The sequence below is a fragment of the Choristoneura fumiferana genome, chromosome 30 (genome assembly GCF_025370935.1).
Source record: "Choristoneura fumiferana chromosome 30, NRCan_CFum_1, whole genome shotgun sequence".
NCBI lineage: Eukaryota > Metazoa > Arthropoda > Insecta > Lepidoptera > Tortricidae > Choristoneura > Choristoneura fumiferana.
In genome coordinates this window covers 6,952,191-6,973,835 of record NC_133501.1, presented here as the reverse complement: position 1 = coordinate 6,973,835, position 21,645 = coordinate 6,952,191, and the positions used below count along the sequence as shown (strand labels likewise).

The window sequence follows — 21,645 nt, the reverse complement described above, 5'->3', positions numbered from 1 at the left end:
CATGTTGAGTGCACAGGCAGCAGCAGAAGTGGATGAGCGGTTATGCTCTCAAAATGATCTACTCACGACTCTACTGACAAGGTAATAAGAGAGTGTTAAGATCAATTTAAGCACCACAACTGGCCATCTACTTCTACTGTTCAGTGTACCGCAACTTTCTGCATGATGCCCTTCTCATAGTAGTATCGCAGCGAGCGCGACAGCTTGTCGTAGTTCATCGCTGGACGGTTCTTCTGCGCGCGCCCAGCGCACGCAGACACACATACATCAGCCATGGGCACGGGCCACTGACGGCTTGTTCCACCCAGGTAACCAACTTAGACAACTATACAACTGGGTGAAATTTTGGTGTTGCAATTGATCACTTTCTCTGGCAATTTAGGTTATCGACAGAAAAATATTTAGGTACGATTACGAGCGTAGTGAAGTGTTGGGTACAATTGCAAATCGAGCGAGCGAAGCAAGCGCGCTGCGGCAGTAGCAGGCAAAGCGCCAAGACCAAATTAAGTACGAAAATAATTTGACCCCTGCCAATGCTGGTTGTGAAAATGGTTATGTACGGGGAGCAAAGTGTAGTAAAAAGAAATGTTGGTTGTCTGGGAGGAACAAAGGCCACTTACGCTAACGCTCTTAGAATATCTCAAAGTACTGCTATTAAGCCCATTTTACACCTGCAAATAAAATCATGCAAGTTACACTACAAAGCTCGAATGATTTGACTTCCTCTAGCTTTAGCTGCAGCATTTCCTCTCCCCTACACACGCACCTGCCTCTCCTCTGTAACGGCGCCACCAGGAGATGCCCGGCTAATCAAATGAGTCAAAGTAATTCAGGGCTCAATTATTTATCTCGCCCCCCTCACCTCCTCGGGCTCGTGCAGCTTAAACTCGAGCCCCCGTCCGGTCCACGCGACGCAGCGCGCGCCCTCCCCGAGCAGCGCCACCAGGAACTGCCAGAGCTGCAGCGCGCCGCGCCGCCCGCCCGCCGCGCCGCCTGCGCAGTGCGCACCTCCATCAACATCATGCAAACGAGTACAGTCGACGACACGAATACCTCTACAGCCACAGTTTCGAATAGATGTATCCATCACCTTATGGTTGGTTTGTAGATATTTTTGACGTCTCGGTACGGTAATGTACCATCAGCCAAATATGTGGTCTACCATCCTAAAGTTGATAATCGTTTGCATGACATAAAAAAATAACACCAATAGACGTGTCTGTCAACTTGTAAGTTCGACTTTGTCCACATATTCATTTGAAAGGAACTTGTCTAAAAATTGATAGACCACTTATTTGGCTGATGGTACATATATTCATGCCCTTGGCTGTGCTTCCGAAAATCTTCAATCAATAATTCAGTTTAGGCTTTAGTACAAGAAAGTTTGGAATCTAAATCTGACGAAGACTTAATAACTTTCGTGAAGGATCTTGACTTGACAGAAGGCTTGTCCGGACAATAAGAGGTATATAGTTTACATGAGACGATAAAAGTTTAAGTGCATCTTGCGCAGGTAAGATTTCACGACACTTATGCATTTAGGAGCCGGAACTGATTTTCTAAATTTCTAGTAAGAGAATATGAAACAAGAGTTGACAGGCAGAGTGCATACCTGCATGTGTAGTTGACACAAGCTGGTGAGGCGACGACGCGTCAGCGCGCCCGGCGCATGCGCTGGTACTGGTACCGCCGCCTAAACAGAATACTAAATTATTTTAAACAAGTATTCACAGAACTACACAACAAACGCTCAACATAGTTGGTTTTACGCTTTTGTTCGGTTTACTTCTACAAAATCTTACTTAACACCTTTTGGTACACCACTACCACTTCACAAGATAAGTATGCTTAAATTTTGATTTCAAAACTCAATCTTCAAGTGATTGTATAAAGCTAGTTAAGGGCTATGCTCCTGGTTAGTCATGATCAATGTCAAGATACGCAGGAAAATAAAATAAGCACTATTGATCACGTCACGTTCAATACCCAGTTATAGATTAAAAGATTTAAGAGTACTTGTTTGAATAGAGAAAACATATTTATCATTTTCTCAGCAGTAAATGCGCTATTTTCAAATGGTTTTAAGGTACCGTTTTATTCATTTCAAACTTTTTTATTGATGAAGCTAGAACACGCGTTAAATTAGAAAAAATCTGTTTCTCAAGAATGAATCTTAAATTACAGACTGGAAGCAGCGTGTTTTCTCCAACACTGAGAATAGTAAAGCACGACTATAACGATCTCGATTCTCGTTGAGTTTCTGCCGGATTCTTCTCAATAGAGGTTTTTCCGAACCGGTGGTAGACTTTGTTTGACATTCATAAGTGCTTGTTATAGCCTAAATTGAATAAAGATATTTTGACTTTGACATTGATGCCAGCGCCGCCTCACCCATCTTGTCCCAGTGGTGTCGCGGTGGCTGCGACGAGCTGACGGCGTCCTCGTCGCTGGCACCGCGACCCCCGCCACCCCCGCCACCCCCGCCGCACCCTCGCCCACACACTTGTAAGGCCTGGACAAAACAGTGGAAAAATAAGTCGGGCCTTGGAGGGAAACTACCTTAAATCCTTAAGTTGGCTCATTTTACTTAAAGGAGACATTCCTTTATTAAAAAAGAAAGAAACAAAACTGCATTTAAAGGTTTTCTAAAACTCGCTTGCCTCGCCCGGAACTCGAACCAACTAAAATTAAAAAAAAAAACAGAATTGATAAATAATCTTAAAAAAATACGGAGTGGTTCAGTCAAATAGTAGTGCAGGTAAAAAAAATCTAGGTACCGCGTATCGGGTTTCAAAAAAGGAACAATATAAAATGTCTCTTCACAACCAGTTGTGAAGTTACTTTTATAGAAGAGGCCGTGGGGCGAGTACGTACTTACTCGTGTTCGTGTTCGGCGAGGTGCGTGTGTGCGTGCGCGTGCGCATGCAGGTCGCGCGGCGCGAGCGCGTGTGTGTGCGCGTACAGCTCGCGCCCGAACCGCTCGTCCGCCTCGCCCTTGCATCTGCACACAAACCTGACGCTGCAGCCATCTATTTTAAGGTGCTTATAAACTTGAGCAATTACTTGTCATTAGCATTCTAGCGAGTTCTAGTTACATTATCGGTAAGAGCTCACAAACAATATAAACAGTGTTTTAGTAAGTATTCTAACGAGCGTTTTAAATTATTATTGAAGCAAACAAGATAAGCAATTAAGCATATCATTCAAATTTCATAAACATAACACTCAATTAGCATAAACAATAACTTTAGTTAGGTTATTCCGGGTAACTGAACAACATTTATTCAGCGACTTTTAAAAATAATGGAGTCTTTAGGTTTTCCCTATTTAATAAAAATTAAATACTGTCATCAATGTACGCCATCCTAGAACCCAACTGACGCCTGTCACGCTACAAACAAACAACAAACATTTTGCTTTACATTGCTGCTCCGAATAAACTTTAAAGTGTAATAAAAATAAAAACAAATTATTTTTAAAAGTCACTGAACTTATGTCGTTCAGTTTGAAGAGTACGATCTATATTTTAATTATTTGCTTGTGTTACAGTTACAGGCCACACCCGTATTTAATGTTCATAATATAGTAATAATACCGTGTCCATCTTTCGGCCTTTTATTTTATGACACAAAAAAATTGTTTGCTCTCTAAGCTGGGATGTAAACTGTATGCTCTTCCATATAAAGAGTCTGCCGACCCCTGCCCTACGACACCTTGGACCCTGCGGCGTGTACTCACGAGTGCCCGTCGAGCAGCACCTGCGTGTCTCCGTGACGGCCGTACGGCGAGGGCGCCGCGCGCCGCGCCGGCTCCCTGCCGACACAACACACCCAATAAGGCCATTACGACTTGACACTGTCATGTTACTCGTGCAAAAAACAAACTTGGCAAACAAAATCTTTTAATTAATAGTGGAAACTGGCTTTATATTGCATATTGTCTAAAATAAACACTGACGTAATAGCATTTTTTTTTTCAAAAATTACTTAATGATAATATGAAATTAAAAAATAAAAAGTTTGTTTATTTAAAAAAGTTGGAATTTGAATTTTCGTCTTAATTGTACTGATTAGGTATTGCATGCTATCTGTGCGGTATGTTTCCCATTGCTATAAAATAAAGTAAAAACCTGGCTGGAGGATGAGGAAAGAAAGCGCATTAAGGTGAATTGTAAATAGATTGAGCATACATTTAGGGTTTGCAGATAGCTACAAAATGTTTGTTGCCTTTCACGTTCGTTTCCCAAATACCACCACAATGTGGCTTTTGGCGTGGTATTTTTTTCTAGGTTTCTAATAAAACTGTTTTCAAATAACGTCCTGTGTTTTAAATAATGTACAATAAAACTAAAACGTTACAAAACTATATGTAAAGTGCAAAAACTGGTTCAAAAATCAAAATGTCATTTTTATTAAAGGCCACGTTCATGTCGAAATACTTGGGTCCGGCTCACCGATGATGATAGTGCAGTCCCCACGGCAGCGGAAACCCTTGCTGCGCCATGCTGCCGTCAGGGGGCACTCGCAGCTGCCTCCCGCGAGGGGGCTACCCGCCGCTGCGCCCCGCCATCTTGCCTCCTGCTGGAGAGACAATGACAATTCTGATAAGTAACTGGGTGCCAGCCAACTAGTTATACAAGATGATAAGCGGTCTAGTGACAGTTTCTTTATCACTAGACCGCTTCACCACAGATAAATAATATATTAATGCTGGTGCTCAACATACGCAGACAGTTCAAATTGGTGTACGCAGAAGATTATTCTCAGACGTTATCAGCCAAAACAATGACAATAATTAATTTAGGAATAAATTGTGATTTATATGATAAAAATTCTAAATTGGATTGGATATAATAATTGTCAAAACAAAAGAATTGATATGGTTTTAGACAGTTTTATTGATAACTTCTAGAAGTTTTGTATCACTGAATCCCCAATCCCCAAGCGATCAAAAGACTAGATAGTCAACCCTAAACTGATGTCCGTTATCTCCTACTATCTCGATCCACTAAACTGATGTCCGTTATCAGCCAATAGGTCGATCCACCAAACAGAATTACACTAAGTTCTATTCCGGCCGCGGCGGCGGACGGAGATACCCGTGGTTGTGCGGCGGGAAAGCCCGCGCTCCGGCGACCACGTTAGCGGCGGCGGAAGCGGGGCGGAAGCGAATTCCGCGCCGGAAACGGGGCAAGGGGCTGCGAACTTGCAGGTTGATATTCATTTGGTAGCGGGAAGGAAAGTAACTGTAAGTATGCCACCGATGAGGTGGCGTTTATTTTGTACATTGCGCGTGCGGCTAGGTAACCAATGCGCCGCGAGCGTAACAGGCGCGCAATGGACTGAGAGACGGCTGTCTGTGTCGCCACATGGCCAGATCCTGAGTTGACATGCCGAGTTACAACAATCATTTAAATAAAAATATAAGTAAATACTACCACGGACGGGACACTTGACACAAATTAACCTAAGCCCAAAGTAAGCAAAGGTTGTGTTATGGGTTAGGTTAGGCAATGGCTATCCGGTAGTCAAGTGACTAAGTATTTCTCTTTCCTATGATTCTGCTCCTTGCATCAGCAAGCCCACCAGTGTCCCATGTTGTTTAAATCTACTTCAATCGATTTTATTGCTTCCAACAGTAACAGATTACTTATAAAGCTAAGCCAATAAGCAATAACGTAAAACAAACTCTCGCCCGCATTGTGTCGGGCAGATTAGGGTGTTGATGGAGTCCCGCGGCGCCCCCTCCCCCCTGCGAGGTAAACTGATTAGGCAAAGACTTGTTGGGGTTTTCACATTATGAAATAAAAGCTTTTCTTACTGACTGTACCTTTACTACTAAATTTCAAGTCAATGTCACCAATGGAAGTGAGTCAACAATTAATTAATTGATTAACTGTATCAATAAATTTATTGTTATTCTTAAGATTTGATCTGAAGGACGAATTTAATATGAAGGGCAAGTCAAATAAAAACTTGTAAAAACGGACTTACAGCTGGACGCTGTTTTGCAATACTGAGTCAACCCACGGTCATTTTGCAACACAATGTCAACTGTTAAAATTATTTTCTAAGGGTTAACATTGTATTGCAGAATTAATCAGGGCAGGTGGTCCTTGGTGGTGGTGGACCTTGTGCAAGGTCCGCCCGGATTGCTACCACCATGTTGCTCGCTAATCCTGCCGTGAAGCAGCAGTGCTTGCACTGTTGTGTTTCGGCGTGGAGAGTAAGACAGCCAGTGAAATTACTGGCACTTAAAGTATTCCATCTTAGGCCTCTAGGTTGGCAACGCATCTGCAATCGGTGATCTCTTACCATCAGGAGACCCACTTGCTCGTTTGTCATCCAGTCGAATAAAAAAACAGGGGTTGCATTCACGTATAAGTGCCTTCATCGATAATCGATAAATACTGTCTGTGTGTTGTTCATTGATAATCGATAAATACTGTCTTTTGAATGATCCATCGTTACGTCTGACAAAGCGGGAACAAACCGATTTTAGTCAAAATTCAGTTTATTTGAGGCGGCGGCGGCTGCTCGCGACGGGCGGATATTGCCGGCGCCTCCGCGCGGGCTGCCGGCCGTCCCGCTCCCACCGCCGGCGAGGTGCCGGCACGAGTACAGCTAGATACGACTGTGCCGCTGATAGCTCTTGTTACTACCGCTACTACTGTTGACTGTAGCACTGTGCATATAGGCACATTATTGCTGCGTAATGTTTTTTCTGCTAGCAAGAAATAGGGTTATGTCAAATAAGAACTGCAACCCTAACAGAATTGAACTGCGCCAGAAAAGTAGGTTACGTTAGAACTGCGACACACCAGTCAAAAAAGAACTGCTGTCAGAAAAAAGTTAGGTTAGAGCATAATCCACCGATCAACTGATAACTTTATGACACCTACACATTGGCTTTTATCATCTAAATTAATATTCGTTTACAAGATTATTATGATCATCGACCTTTCTAGAACATGACCTACTCATAAAATGACCTAGCCAGAACATGACCTAGGTCAGCCAAAGGGCCAAAATATGGTTCTGAATTAGAAAAATCCCTAAGTGATTGGAGTCGATTTGTTCGGCATCTCTGCAGTTGAACAGGGACGCGTCGTTTGATTCCTGATTATGGTGACAGACTCGTAAAATTCAACCTCGATTCTCTGTCTCATCGACGTGATATCATTGACTTGGTAACACTGTATATGATATTGCGTGGCGATCTCGACGGGAATCTGCTGGGGTGTATATGCTTTAAGGTTGGTACGAAGCGCACGCTAAACCAAAATTTGTTTGCTGTAGCAACTACTAACAATACTGTCAGCCACAATGCTCCCATACAACGAATGTGCAATTGTTTCCATTATGTATGTTAATTTCCATTGTGTTGTTTACAATATGTAATTGTACCGAATCAAATAAATACATAAATATTTAACCACGGAAGCCTCTCTTAACCACGTGGCTATATCCGGCACTTAAGATCGGGTGGCAACCGAGAGTAATCACGCCGAATTTTTGTCGCGAATTTTCCGCCCTAATTGTGCGTCACAGTCACAGCCAAATACGAGTACATACTCACAGCTAAGCAATTTCTTGTTGCGTTTCACGCGACGCCTCGCACGCGCCGCTCCCATTTGCGTGCGCCCGCGACGCGGCAATCACGCGGTATTGTGTCTTGATATTCACAATAAAGCAATTACGATACCTCGTTGAGACGCGGCGACTGCGGCGGGAATTTGGCAATATCGCAGAGGCTCACCTTTACCCTTATATTTCTAGGCACCACTCACGTTGCAAAAAATAGAGCATAACGTAACTGAAGACACATTGGTTGCTGACGTATTACGGTAAGGTCACGGGTGAGCAAAGTACCGCTATTGTGTAGTTCATTGCCCCTTTTTGGTATCCTGCCGTGTCACCTAGTAACATAGTTTTAGTGCTAGTTCTAGTCTTAGTTTTAGGTGGTACTTTTTGGAGCCAAAATAAACTTTTCTTTCTTTCTTTCTTTCTTTCATTGATGGACTGAGCAACGTAACCCTGGGCCCTATTTCTCCAACGTGACTATTGTACTGAAGTGACATAGTCATACTTAATCACGATCTATTATCCATACTATACTATTTAGTATTATAAATACGAAATTGTGTGTGTTTTTATGTTTCTGTGTTTGTCCGTCTTACACGTCGAAACGGAGCGACGGATCGATGTGATTTTTGGCATAGAGATATAGGCTACTTTTTATTCCGGAAAATGCACAGTTCCCGTGGGAACAGCGCGCGATAACCGAATACCACGCGGATGAAGCCGCCGGCAAAAGCTAGTACACGAATATATATAGTCGCACCTGTCAGCGTGATGAAATAGAGCCCTGATTTAATAAATTAGGCAATCACTTTTTTATTTCTTTTGCTTGTTTAAATCCCAAACGTGATCCATAGGGCGGGGCGGGCTGAGCCGCGAGCAATCTGCTCCCGCGGAAAAATACCTTCGCTATTTCGGAATATCGGCTACGTGTCTAATTTTCAATGATATTTTTCGCTTTCGCATTTAAATATGCGCGGCGCGGCGCCGAGCACAATGCCGGGGATTACCGCGGCGCTCGAGGGCGCGGGGGCGCTTCGCTCGCGCCGACACCGCCGCGATGCAGCAGAGCTACTACGAAACTCGAACTTGAAGTTCGTATCGTACCGTCCCTCTCGTATTATAAAATAGTATAAGTGTCAGAGGGACCACACGAGACGAACCGAGTTTCGAGTTTCGTAGTAGCCCTGCTGGCTCTAGGAGTCACGTAGCACTCACTTGTAAGTCTGCGGAAACACACCGCAGCACACGTGGTGTTGCTTATTGGGATTTTACCTTGAGTCCTCGACGGATTATAATTATTAACACAATATTTTAGTCCATCGCGGTCATTTTAATTTTATGATTTAAAGGTTTTGTTCGGCGTACCTTGATTTTATATCGCGCTTCTCTAAAATCAAGGTAAGCGGAACAAAATCCGAATTTAAATCATCCATGTTATACTAATATTATAAATGCGAAAGTATGTGTGTTTGTGTGTGAAATATATTAATTAAAACAATGTTTAACTATATCGAAAATACAAACTGAGACATGGATGCACAGAAAAACCAGAAAAAGAGACCAGCGCTGGGAATAGAACCCAGGTCCTCAGCAATCCGTGCTGCGTGCTATAATCCCTACACCACCGCTGGACAGGAATCTAGACACGAATTTTTTTTTTAGTAACAAATTTGGAGTTGAAATAAAAAATACAAAAAGACTCCAAAAACCAATCATAATTTGATTGCTTAGTAGCGACATCTCTTGTCTGGGTGAGCGGTTGGTTCCGAAAGAGTGTGACGTCTGTCGATGAGAGCGGAACATAGATGTCGCTAGTGCTGCTGCATAAGTAGCGTAGTAGAAATAAGCAACCTGAGATATGTATGCATAGGAAAAATTCGTGTCTAGATTCCTGTCCAGCGGTGGTGTAGGGGTTATAGCACGCAGCACGGATTGCTGAGGACCTGGGTTTGATTCCAGCGCTGGTCTCTTTTTCTGGTTTTTCTGTGCATCTATGTCTCAGTTTGTATTTCCGATATGGTTTCACGGGATACCCGTGAAAGTAACAAATTTGGAGTTGAAATAAAAAATACAAAAAGACTCCAAAAAACCAATCATAATGTTTAACTACTTAGATACGAATCAAATCATGTATTTCAATGGAATGGAAATCAAAATTATATGTCAATAAGAGAGAGAGTCTAACAGTGCCCTTAGTGTAAGTTTTCGGCTACAAAATACGTCTCGATTGCGTTCGTGTTAAAATCTCAATTTGTATGTAAACACGAACATCGCAAACGTTCCGCTGGAGGCGCTGTTCGTGTTTTCATATAAATTGAGGTTTTAACGAACGCGATCGAGACGTATTTTGTAACCGAAAACTTGCACTAAAGGTACTGTTGTTTGTCCGTCTTTCACGTCGAGACGGAGCGACGGATCGACGTCATTTTTGGCTTCCAGAGAGTGACATATAAGCCACTTTTTATCCCGGAAAATGCACAGTTACAGAGAGAACAGCGCGCGATAACCGAATTCTGCGCGGGCGAAGCCGCGGGTAAACGCTAGTAAAATGTATAATTATAGTTGATGCTCTTCATTTCACAGCCTTGACATGACACCGCTTTGACACCATTACAGTGTTAAATTATTATAACATTAGTTGATTATAATCAATTTCAAGTGTTAGTAGGGCCAATCAACTTTTTTACCGACACTTATCTGTCCGCGACATTTTTCAAACAATTGCAGATTTTTGTGAGTAAACATGTCATGTTTTTTTCTGTAATTTAATAGATGGTGTACATGGATACATGCCATCCTACGTAAGCCCTCCGGCGTCTTACGTCAAAGTCGTGTTCAACCTATTAAACCGTGAAATATTATCTTGTTGGAAGTACGATTTTTTGGTAACGCAGAAGACGCCAAAGTGTCGGTAAAATAGTTGATTGGCCCAGTAAACTATTTAGGACCTTTTTAGGTGATTCAATAAATGTATTCTAGGGGCGCCATGCACCCTCCGTCATGAAGACGCTCATTTTTGAAAAAGATCATCCAAAAAGATTGAAACTATTTGGACCGTTCCCCGACTTACATCATCATTAGGTATATTAAGAAAAAATAACCATAAATAAAACTATATAACCACCTAACTTAAATACTTAATATTTACTAATTAAATTATATCTAAAGGTCCCCGTGGCGTGGTGCCCAAGAGGCTGGCAGCATTCCCTCGTTGAATGGCGATGGCGATTCGTTGAGAGATAGCTGCCAGCCCTTTGGTCTCCAGTAGTGTCGACCCGGCGCTTTAATAATAATAATAATAATAATAATAACTTTATTTTACCAACAACAACAAAACATTTTACAATCACGCAAAGTAAATATTTTACTTAAGTCTAAAGGTGGGTAGGTACATATGTTGTAGGTTTATACTTTGAGTATTAATGATGTCCTTTACTCCCCGTACTAGTTATAAACTGTATCACGGTGAAGTAAGATTCGTCATTCTTAATCGTGAAGTCAAATTAGACATGTGTGTAGACCAATGTACGTTTAATAAAAACAAGATTTTAACATAACTACAAATTTGAGGGTATAATATAACCGAGGCAGCGCAGCAGTACGTAAATGAGAATCTTAGTAGTATATGCCAAAATCACACATGCATTTTAGATACTATCTAAACAAAACACAACACTAAGCTGCTACAAAATATCTTAAAAATTAAACAATGGGTACTGTATATCAAGTATGGAGTTCGTACTCGAGTGTTTGCACTTCTTTAATTAAATTTTGTGCGCCGGGACCCCAAGGACCCAGGGTCTCAAATCCGATAGCAACGATATTGTATGCTGAACCGAGACCTTGGTATTTTAATATTACATATAAATGACAATATTTCTTACAGCCTATATACATTTATATATTATACATTTTAAATATTAATTTCTTTGTGGTTTCTTTTATCGCGTGTACTTATGGTTATATCATGACAATGACAGTTTTCTTTGTTGATTAGGTTTTTCAAATTGCTGTCGAACAACAAACATCCTCATTATATTATCAATGGTGTCTTTCTATCGCAGCCTCTATCTCCATCTAGCAAAGGGTTGACGGCACGCCCCTCCCCCGCCGGTAGGCGTGGCTGCGATCCCCCTCCCCCCTCCCCTCTACCCGCGGTGCCACGGCCTCAGAGCTTGGGATATCGCCTCGCAAATGCATCGCAAATGTATATGCATCGGTTGCGCGAGCTATGTCTACGCTACGTAATACAAAGATATACCGGGTACCATCAGCCAAATAAGTGGTCTATCAATTTTTTTACACGTTCCTATCAAATTAATATGTCACTAAAGTCGAACTTTCAAGTTGACAGACACGTTTTTTGGCATTATTGTTTTATGACATGCAAACAATTATCGACTTTAGGGTGGTAGACCACATATTTGGCTGACGGTACCTACGCAGATCGCGCTCGTTCGGTCGTGGTGGGTCGTGTCGTGTTGAACGACATTGGTTCAGCGACTTTTTAAAATAATCCAGTTATGATTGGTTTTTTGGAGTCTTTTTGTATTTTTTATTTCAACTCCAAATTCGTTACTTTTACGGGTATCCCGTGAAACCATATCGAAAATACAAACTGAGACATGGATGCACAGAAAAAACAGGAAAAGAGACCAATGTGACGTCTCTCGTTGAGAGCGAAACATAGATGTCGCTAGTGCTGCTGCTTAAGTAGCGTAGTGGAAAAAAGCAACCTGAGATATGTGTGCATAGGAGAAATTTGTGACTAGACTCCTGTCCAGCGGTGGTGTAGGGGTTATAGCACGCAGCACGGATTGCTGAGGACCTGGGTTCGATTCCCAGCTGATATTTCTAATTAAATTGTACAAGCTTTTGCCCGCGTCTTCGTCATACATACACACAAACAAACAAACACACTTTCGCATTTATAATATTAGTATGGATTTATTATTACATTTTTAAAGTTAAACAAGCCAAAGCTTATTTATGGTTGATCTGTTTGTTCAGTGCCTTTATTGAGTCGCACGTCATGTATAGTACGTGACGTTATGACATGTTTGCGTTGGCGCAGCTCCCACCTCCCCCCCCCCCCCTATTGGATGCGCTTTTATTACAGTTCCTGCCCGGAGGGTATAAAGTATTGGAAATATTTATACAAGGTGTTAACGAAGTAAATAACTATAAAGCAAAAAGAAAGTTATGCCCGCGACACCGCCTGCGAAGACTCTGTTTATCACTATTCCCCGAGAACTATATGCATATTTGGGTACGTATTATAATGTATAAATTTAAAATATATATCGGTTGAAATACATACAGTTGAAATACCGAAAATTGAAAAATATAATGGTTAAAATAAATATTAATCAAAATTCATAAAGCACGTTTTTCATACTGGTCGAAATACATAAAATTAAAATGACTAAGTTCACAATGTATATGTTCAGAATATATACAATCAGAATATATAATAGTTGAGAGAAATAACAATTAAAATTCCTATAGTACGTTCTTCATACTTAATGGTCAAAATACATACTATATAATGCCTAGGTTCATCATCATCTCCAGTCTATTCACATTGTATTTACATGTTAAATTCTGAAAAATTAAGGACTGTAAGACAAGTCGACGGAGCTCCGCTTCGCGGAGCTCCTATTCAGGTTAGTTAAGGCGCTTCGCGCCTGGACAAAACCTAACCTAACCTAACCTATAAGATACCGACTGAACGGAATCGGTATTGTCTAACAAGACCTTGCATTTTAAACTAAAGTCAGATCATAAATTGAATAGAAACTTTAGGTGCGACGACGAGCGTAGCGAGGAGGAGCGTGTTAGGTTCAACTTTGACCAAAACAAGAATGTAGCCAGATGCCAGAATTGTAATATATGCATTTTTCTTTGTGAAAATTCAGTGTCTAGTATGTATTTCAACCATTATAGAAAACATACTTATAAATTTTGAACGTATACTTTATGAAAATATGCATTTTGTGCCATATGACTAAGAACCATTACGCGTTGTAACCATTATATATTTTGACCACTATGCATTTCAAGCTTATGCTTTTAGAACTTATGTCAAATAACTTTATATATTTTGATGCATTATATTTTATAATTTTCGGTATTTCAACTGTATGTATTTCAACCGATATGTATTTTAAATTTATACATTATAATACGTACCCGCATATTTGCAGCGTAAGAACAATCCTAGGTACCTCTACGAGTATATCCTTCCCCGGAACATAAACTCTATCTCCAAACCAAACTTCATCTATATCAGTTCAGAAGTTAGTGCATGGTTGAGTGTGTGATCTTCACAAAATTTCTAATTTTTGATACTGCACAGTTTTAGAGTAGAAAACAGTGCATTTTCGGCTCAAAATAAGTACCCAATATTTTATAAAATAATTTCGTTAAGACTTTGATTGACGTGTTCCCGCAACAATCATATTTTAGAGACAGCAACAACTAGAGTTTGCCCGCGGCTTCGCACACGTAAACTATTTGTGAATTGAAATTCCAGGATTCGCAAAAATTCAACTCGCAATATCCGGAGCGCATTAAAGGCTTAATCACGGTCTCGTCGACTGTACCAGTACCTGTGACCCCTTCCCGGTGCACTCCAGTCGACAGCTTAAGAGTATCAGTGGCTGGGTCACGAGTCACGAGGCGTCCCTCGGGACTGATGCTCCGCGCGGGGCCCCTAAGCTGCAGCACGGGACGGGGTGCAGAGTATACTCGTAGTAAAACAATGCTTTTAAATAATTGATTGACTCCGTCCGTCGGCACGTAGAGCTGATTGGGCTGCAAACTTAAATGATGAGACTTTTACTAAGGTTATTTTTCTACGGCTTACGTCAGCAATGTTTCTGGACACCATGACATCGGGGCTTTCAAAAAGGGCCTATATTTTCTTAAAAGGGCGGCACGGACCAATGACTCTCCTTGAGTGTTGGGACTCATGGGCAGTGTGACCATTTTCCATCAGATGACCCGCTTGCTTGTTTTCTTCCCTCTCACAATAAAAAAAAAGTTTTCACGTAAAGAAACGCATCGAAATAGCGTCTATCTGTTTGAGACCTAAGATGACACACACAGCCAAACAGACAATGGCGTCAAACATTATATAACACCCCTCCTATTGCGTCGGGGAGGTAAACTAACCTAACCAACATCAACATCTTTTCTTTTTTTCTTTTTTTTCAATATCTCAAAAACAGCTGAACCGATTTTGATGAAACATGTCTAAGAACTATCGCTAGAAAACTAAATTTCAAATGAAAAAACCGCATTCAAATCGGCCTCCCGTTTACGAGCTACGGTGCCAAACGTATACCTAACACCCCTCTTTTTGCGTCGGGGATTTAAAAAAAAGTTAAAATCAAACATAATCACCGACGGCCGATCATTTCAGAGTGACCGCCCCGATTACCCCAATAGAAGCCGCCCTGGCTTGTATTGCGCCGCTAAATGGATTGTTTCACGGACAGCAGTCGGCGCGGCGCGCGAGGTGACGGCGACACAATGCGCGTTTGTTGTTGCTCATTAGGCTGATAGCCGCAGCGTGTCGGCGCGAGGGCGCGCCACAGGACTTGTGAACAGAGACAGAAGTGTCACTTGATATAAAAGCGAGAGGCATCTACAATATTTTCCCTTAAACCCCATGTGAAGTGACCTTAGAAGAGATGGCCAGAGTGAACAGGCTGTACCGAACCAGTCAGCTACATTTTGGGCCTCATCTGCGCTAACCATCCGGTGGAATAGAGTGGTCTACGGTACAGTCGAATGCAAAAATATGGACTTATTTTTGAGTGATTTGAATAGATGCATACATATCTTTACACTTGACTGTATTTGTGACTGTAATCAGTTAATAATCAATCAGGTAATCAGTCTAATATCTCACAAACGGTTAAACCGATTTATAATGAAACTTAGCTAAGATCCATCGCAAAGAAACTCGCTTTCACGTAAAAAAAACCGCATCAAAATAGGTTCATCTGTGTGAGAGTTACGATCTCTTAAGCAGACAAACTAACAGAGAGACTTTGGAGTCAAACTAATATATTAACACCCCTCTTTTTGCATCAGCGTTTAAAAACACAGTGTTTGTGTCTTGTAAAAGTGAAATAAAAAAACAGATCCGGTAACATTTCTATTCTGTTTAAAGCTCTGTGGCGCTAGCAGCGGCGCTCGCAGTTCCTCCGTCTCTATTGTTACCTGCCGCCTGCCGCCTGCCGGTTAGTTTACTTATTAGTTTTACGAACTCTGCTCTAGAAAAGTTTAGTTTTTAATTCATTTGCTTCTTCTATTAACTCGATTGATTTCCGTGTCTTGTGATATTTTCTGGTTCGGATTTCTCCGTCCCTTCTCTACACCGAAGAATATACCTGAAATTAACAGACACAGTACACAGTGTACGAGTACCAAACAGATTTACTTTGTACTGAAATATAAAAGTTTGTATAAATAATGTGGCAATATCCAGTTAGTATGTGACTTTATTTCCAGAACAATACCTCTACAGGTCCAACAGTGGGTCCAACTATAAAAAAGGTTAGTATTTTTGTTACAACCATAAACTTTAAGTTAGTACCTAGGGGTCCTAATAAATACACTTTCTTATGTTTTATTAAATAAATACGACCTTTTTTCCTTGTAAAATAATTTGCACGCAATCTACCTACGACACGTAAACGTAATCTCTACGTGATCACTACGTTGTAGTTATTTAAAACTTGCTGACGTGGCAGCTGTCACAGATCTGGTTATCTGATCTGGTGGTCTGATTTAGGTTAGCTTGAAAAGATCCCTTTTAGGGATAAGTTCGCCTTTGTACTCTTTTGTTTTGTTGTTTTCTTTTTCTATTATTTTTGTGTTTTATGTACAATAAAGTATTTACGTACATACATACATGTACATCTGTTTTTCTTTACTGTCAAATTGTGGTACGCTTTACTGCTCGGAAAAATTTAAAAAAATAATTTCTATTAATTTCACAGCGCTAAAAGCAAAGTCTGGTTACCCTGTTTGTTCATTATTTACTTGGGTCAAATCTTGGAAACATAATTTGACCCACTTTCAGTGCTCGGATTGACTTGAAATTTGGCATACTATGTAAATCTGGTGACAACACTTAAAAATCTGGTAGTGACATTCCTGGTGGTCCGGCCAGGATCGTCTCCACAGGACGGAGCTCCTCAACGGTTTACAGCATCGACTTGAAATTGGATACGGAAATATGGATGACATTACTTTCGTTTGTTATTTGTTATTTTTTTTTTTACTATAAGTACGTCTTCAAATAATGATTTTGTAGCATAATAATGTTACAACTAGCCTCCGCTAAAGGGGCCGGTCTGAAAATCAGCGCTGGGTGCATGCTGCCATGGGTCCAGCATTCGCTGAGATTGGTACCCATTCCGGAACGTAGGTAGCTGCTGGGTTATTTATTTCCAAATTTCTTTTTGATCCTGTACTGAATTTGATTGATACTCAACTCAACTATGTACCGTAAACTGCTTCAACTTTGCCTTCTGGCCCAACATTGCCTGATTCGATTTAGAGTCGATAACTTAGCACTCTTATAGGTTTTAAACTTTCATCTACACGGAATTCTTATTACGGGGGAATAAAAGTTTAAAAACCTAGAAGGTGCCAGTTATCGATTCTAAATTGAATCAGGCAATGTTGGAGCCAGAGGGCAAAGTTGAAGCAGTTCACGGTATGTAATTATGTGGCAATTATGATGTGGCAATAAATGATTTTTTATTTTTATTTTTAATTTTATGGAAAACCTACAGTCAACGAAAAGCTTGTGTTAAAAATGACATTATTAATTTGAATGTATCAAAAATATAGGTACGCTATACGGTATTTCTCGTCAGTGCAATCACAACGGCTTTATTACCTATATCATCTGTCGTAAAAACAAATAAAATTAAAATAATCAAAAAACCCGACTGACAAAACTAAAAGGAAGAAAATAAGCATAGTGGTCTAGAACTCTGTTAAGTAGCTAATTTAAAGTTCAACAGTCGGGACCCATTTACCACTAGGCTTATTTTATTCCTTTTAGTCAGTCGGGTTTTTGATTAGTTAAGTATTTTAATTTAATGTTTTATTTTACACTTTTTTGATATTTATGTGAAAACGGAAGATTAAAAGTATTATAACCCGTATATATTTAGAATGGGCCAATTATTAGCTTTTACTTGATACCCATAAATATTGTTACAATAAAAAATATTTCTTTTCATTCCTCCGCCATATTTTTTTTCGCAGACGCCATATTTAAATATTATATAGCCCTGCGCCGTCTGTTTACTATCTATAACCAACATTATACTCATGTAGACATATTCCACCTGTCCACCTCTAGATATAGAAAAGTAATTCTAGATGCCTTGTAAACATTTATCTAATTAAGCTCTATCCTACATCTTGCATTAATAATATATAAATTCAAAGATTTTCTCATAAAAGCATAATTTACATCAAGGGATGCATAAAGTAAATCAGTATCTATTAAATTCTAAACGATATAATATATAATTAAGTTAAGTTATGTAATCTAAGTATATCAATTTAATTTAACTGAGTTTAAATGTACCTACAGCAGTCCGATGCTCGACAACCGATTATAGTTTCACAGTACTCTGTGGATAATGTCGTTGATTGTACATAGAGTAAACACTTATTGTAACGTACACTGTAATATATTATGTACATTTGTTTATTATCCTAAAATAAATAAAATAAAATAAAATAAAATGTCACTCCGGCAGTTATGACGAATCCAATGATACCTCATATGTTAAAATCCGTCTAGCCATTTAGGCTGCAGCGAGGACCAAAGAAATGGACAAACATACCCACATACATACATACATACATACTACGCTCGAAAAACATAACCCTCCTTCGGGCAAACGGGTAAAAAATAAGGAATACAGTTTTTTTCTAGATTAACTGATTTCCGCAACTTGACTCTTGCTAATCACGAGGATTATTTTGAACCCACTCCTGAACCGACGTTCAAATATTGATGTCATGAGCCGCCCGTTTACCGCTAGACAAGGGTTAAACTGTCTAAGCCGAGGGTTGTTTCAAAATGCCGGCGCGTTTCGCCGCGCGCCGCGTCCGTCGTCGGCTGCAACATTGATGCCTCATTTCACGGCGGCCGCACCGGATTAGCGCAGCGCCGGATGTTTATACAAGAGTGAGGCAGATTATATGTACGTAGTCCTTCATTTATAGTATATTTTATTATTTTTGTAATTGACAGAACAAGATTTTCATGAAAGAAAAGTTGTACTGAATTTGAAAAGTTGTACAGAAAAGGGAAAATTTTAGGTCACAAAATGTTAATGACATAGTTCAGCGACTTAACAATGTATGTACAGTCAAGAGCAAATATATCGACACGGCCAAAGTTACAAAAATATGTATATACCGGCCTTAATGTTAAGTGCATAAAGTCGTGTATACATATTTTTGTAACTTTGGCCGTGTCGATATCTTTGCCCTTGACTGTACCAATGTAAAGTCATTGTAAAGTAAAATTTTTTGATGTTTGTAGAGTGACAGAAGATGCTAATTAGGCTCTAGGATTCAACGCGCTAAGCTGTAGTCTTTGGCGCTAGGGTTGCATTAGAAAAGTTTGTACCGCTTGGGCTTACAGCCGTTGAGTGGCACCAAATATGCATCGGATTTTTAACCGACATAATGAAACTCTCAATTTTTGGGAATTACCTACGACGGTAATTTTTGCCAAATCCCGAATTTCAATCCAATTGGCTAAAAGCTTAGGCTACGTCTCCATATAGAAAGTGAAGACAGTATTTAGTATAGCATTGACAGTATTAAAGCAGCGTTTCCACCATTGATGTGCGAGGATTTGTTGCGAAGAATGCGTTTTTTATTAACTAAAAGAAACGCTCGCCGACACGGTACCATTAGCAAAATATGTGGTCTACCACCCTAACGTTCATAATCGTTTGCATGTCATAAAACAATAATGCTAATAGACGTCAATAGACGTGTCTGTCAACTTGAAAGTTCGACTTTAACGACATATTCATTTGATAGGAACTTGTTTAAAAATTGATAGACCACTTATTTGGCTGATGGTACCTATGGCACGATTTTGAGCTGTCGCGTTGTGCCGGCCGTCGCGTTCAAAGGGTTGATAAAGTATTAACCTCTTCACCGCCACAAAACAAACGAAGTGACGTGCTCTATACGCCACAGAAAACCAGCGACGAATCAACTTGATTTTTAATTCCATGCAGCAGGATTGATTTCGAGTTGAATGTTGGTCATGAACGTAGATGAACGTGGCGTGTGAGGCATTCCATTGGCTGTCACGACTAGATGACTCTGGCGGTGAAAGGGTCAAAATAACCATCAAAATACCGCTGCACTCGCTCGCTCATAATCCAAGGGTCATGCATGTGCATGGCTAACGCGTGCACTGATACACTGATACTGCACGCACTGTACTCTAGACGCCAACAGCCAACAGGTGCCTCCGCGGAAGGGTTGCTGCTGCTGGGCCCCGGGCGCGGGCGCGGGCGCATACTTTATTAATAATGCCCCTCGCAAACAACGGCATTAAAATTAACGTCCATTAGCCGCGCCCCGAGGGACCCGCGCTGCTCCGTTGCTCCGCAAACAGGTCGCGGACAAATCGTTTGCTTAATACGGCGGGAGGGGCTTTGTTTTGCGATCTGATCAATGCCTGTAGGGGATGCTATGGGTGTGTGGAAACGTTTGCGATTGTCTAAATCTAGTGTGTAACTAAAGGTCGAAAGGTCTCAGAAATGCCTACTGAAAATACTTAATGTAACTTTAAATCCTATAGAGGCACTTTATTATATATCTACTGTAATGATGTATCTACTTCGTATTTGTGAGCAAACTGATTTACTAATGTTTCGGCGAATAACGTTTGGCAACCTGTTTCATTTCGCACATTTTCATTTCCCAACTGTTTCATATTTCTGAAACTGTTCCTAAATATTTCAGTATTTTTATAAAACTAACCTAACCTAATCTAAAGGGTTCTACACGATAACCCTGAAATAAATCCTGGAATATTTACAGTTTTAAAGTTTGCGAAATGAAACAGGTTGCCAAACGTTACGTTGCGAAAAGGCAGTACCCGGCGAAAACTGTGTATTTCATCAGTGGTGTTGAAAAGTTACGAAAATCTCCTAAATCTATTTATAAGTACTCGTTATATAGTCATAGGTAGGAGAATGAAAAACGACTTAGCAGTTTTTGCTCCATCTAAATCCGCTTTCGCCAGAAGGCAGTAAGTAAAAGCTACAATCTTATTACTACCAACCATCTGTTGATGAGTTTTGTTTGGGTGAGCTCTAAATGCGCCAGCATTATGGTGATAGATGGGTTTGTGTGTGTTCTTACAGGCTGGAGGCGGTGGAGCTGCATTTTTTTACTTTCATAAAACTGACCGTGTTTGACCTCTATCTCACCTGATGAAAGTGCAGATGAGGCCAAGGTGTCTCTCACTGGCTCAGTAACAGATTTGTTGTTGTAAGGTCACGGGTGAGCAAGGTATTGTTTGTAGTTCACTAACTAGCTAATCAGCTAACCGGGGCGTCCCTGCAATACCAATACAGCATGTTGACTGACAGCCGCCCCTCGGCTCACTCCTCGGGTGTCGCCGCGGGCGGCGCGGGCGCGGGGGACGACTGCGCGAGTGTCAACAGGACATGTATCCTCTGATAATCTCCTTAACCTACATTTCAAACAATAACTCAACACAAAAACTGGCCAAGAGCGTGTCGGACGCGCGAAATGGTTCCGTAGCTATTACGAAAAAATTAAGTAATATTTTTCTAAGGATTTCGTATTTTGTACGGAATATTCCAAGTTTAGGTATATTTTATACCTTAGGCTGCTATTTACTCTTGAACTACTAATAATTCGCAAGAAAACTTAACAGTTATAGTTTTCCTTGTAAGTTTGATATACTTACTATCATTGTGAATTTTTTCACATTTTTCCACCCACCGGTTTAGAT

General features: G+C 40.6%; 1 protein-coding gene across 2 annotated transcripts in view; it reads right to left on the bottom strand.

The window, feature by feature from the left end:
- Positions 1-2,437, bottom strand: part of LOC141444573 (ETS translocation variant 1-like) — a 29,158-nt gene extending 26,721 nt beyond the window's left edge. For both annotated transcript variants that reach the window (XR_012453185.1, XM_074110138.1), the window contains exons 1-3: positions 2,392-2,437; positions 1,613-1,693; positions 863-993 (exon numbers count right to left, since the gene is read on the bottom strand). Coding sequence is in view for 1 of the 2 variants with exons in the window: in XM_074110138.1 (XP_073966239.1) it covers positions 863-993; positions 1,613-1,693; positions 2,392-2,395 (216 nt within the window). In the remaining variant the exon portion in view is untranslated. The remainder of the gene's footprint in view (positions 1-862; positions 994-1,612; positions 1,694-2,391) is intronic.
- Positions 2,438-21,645: the final 19,208 nt, after the last annotated feature.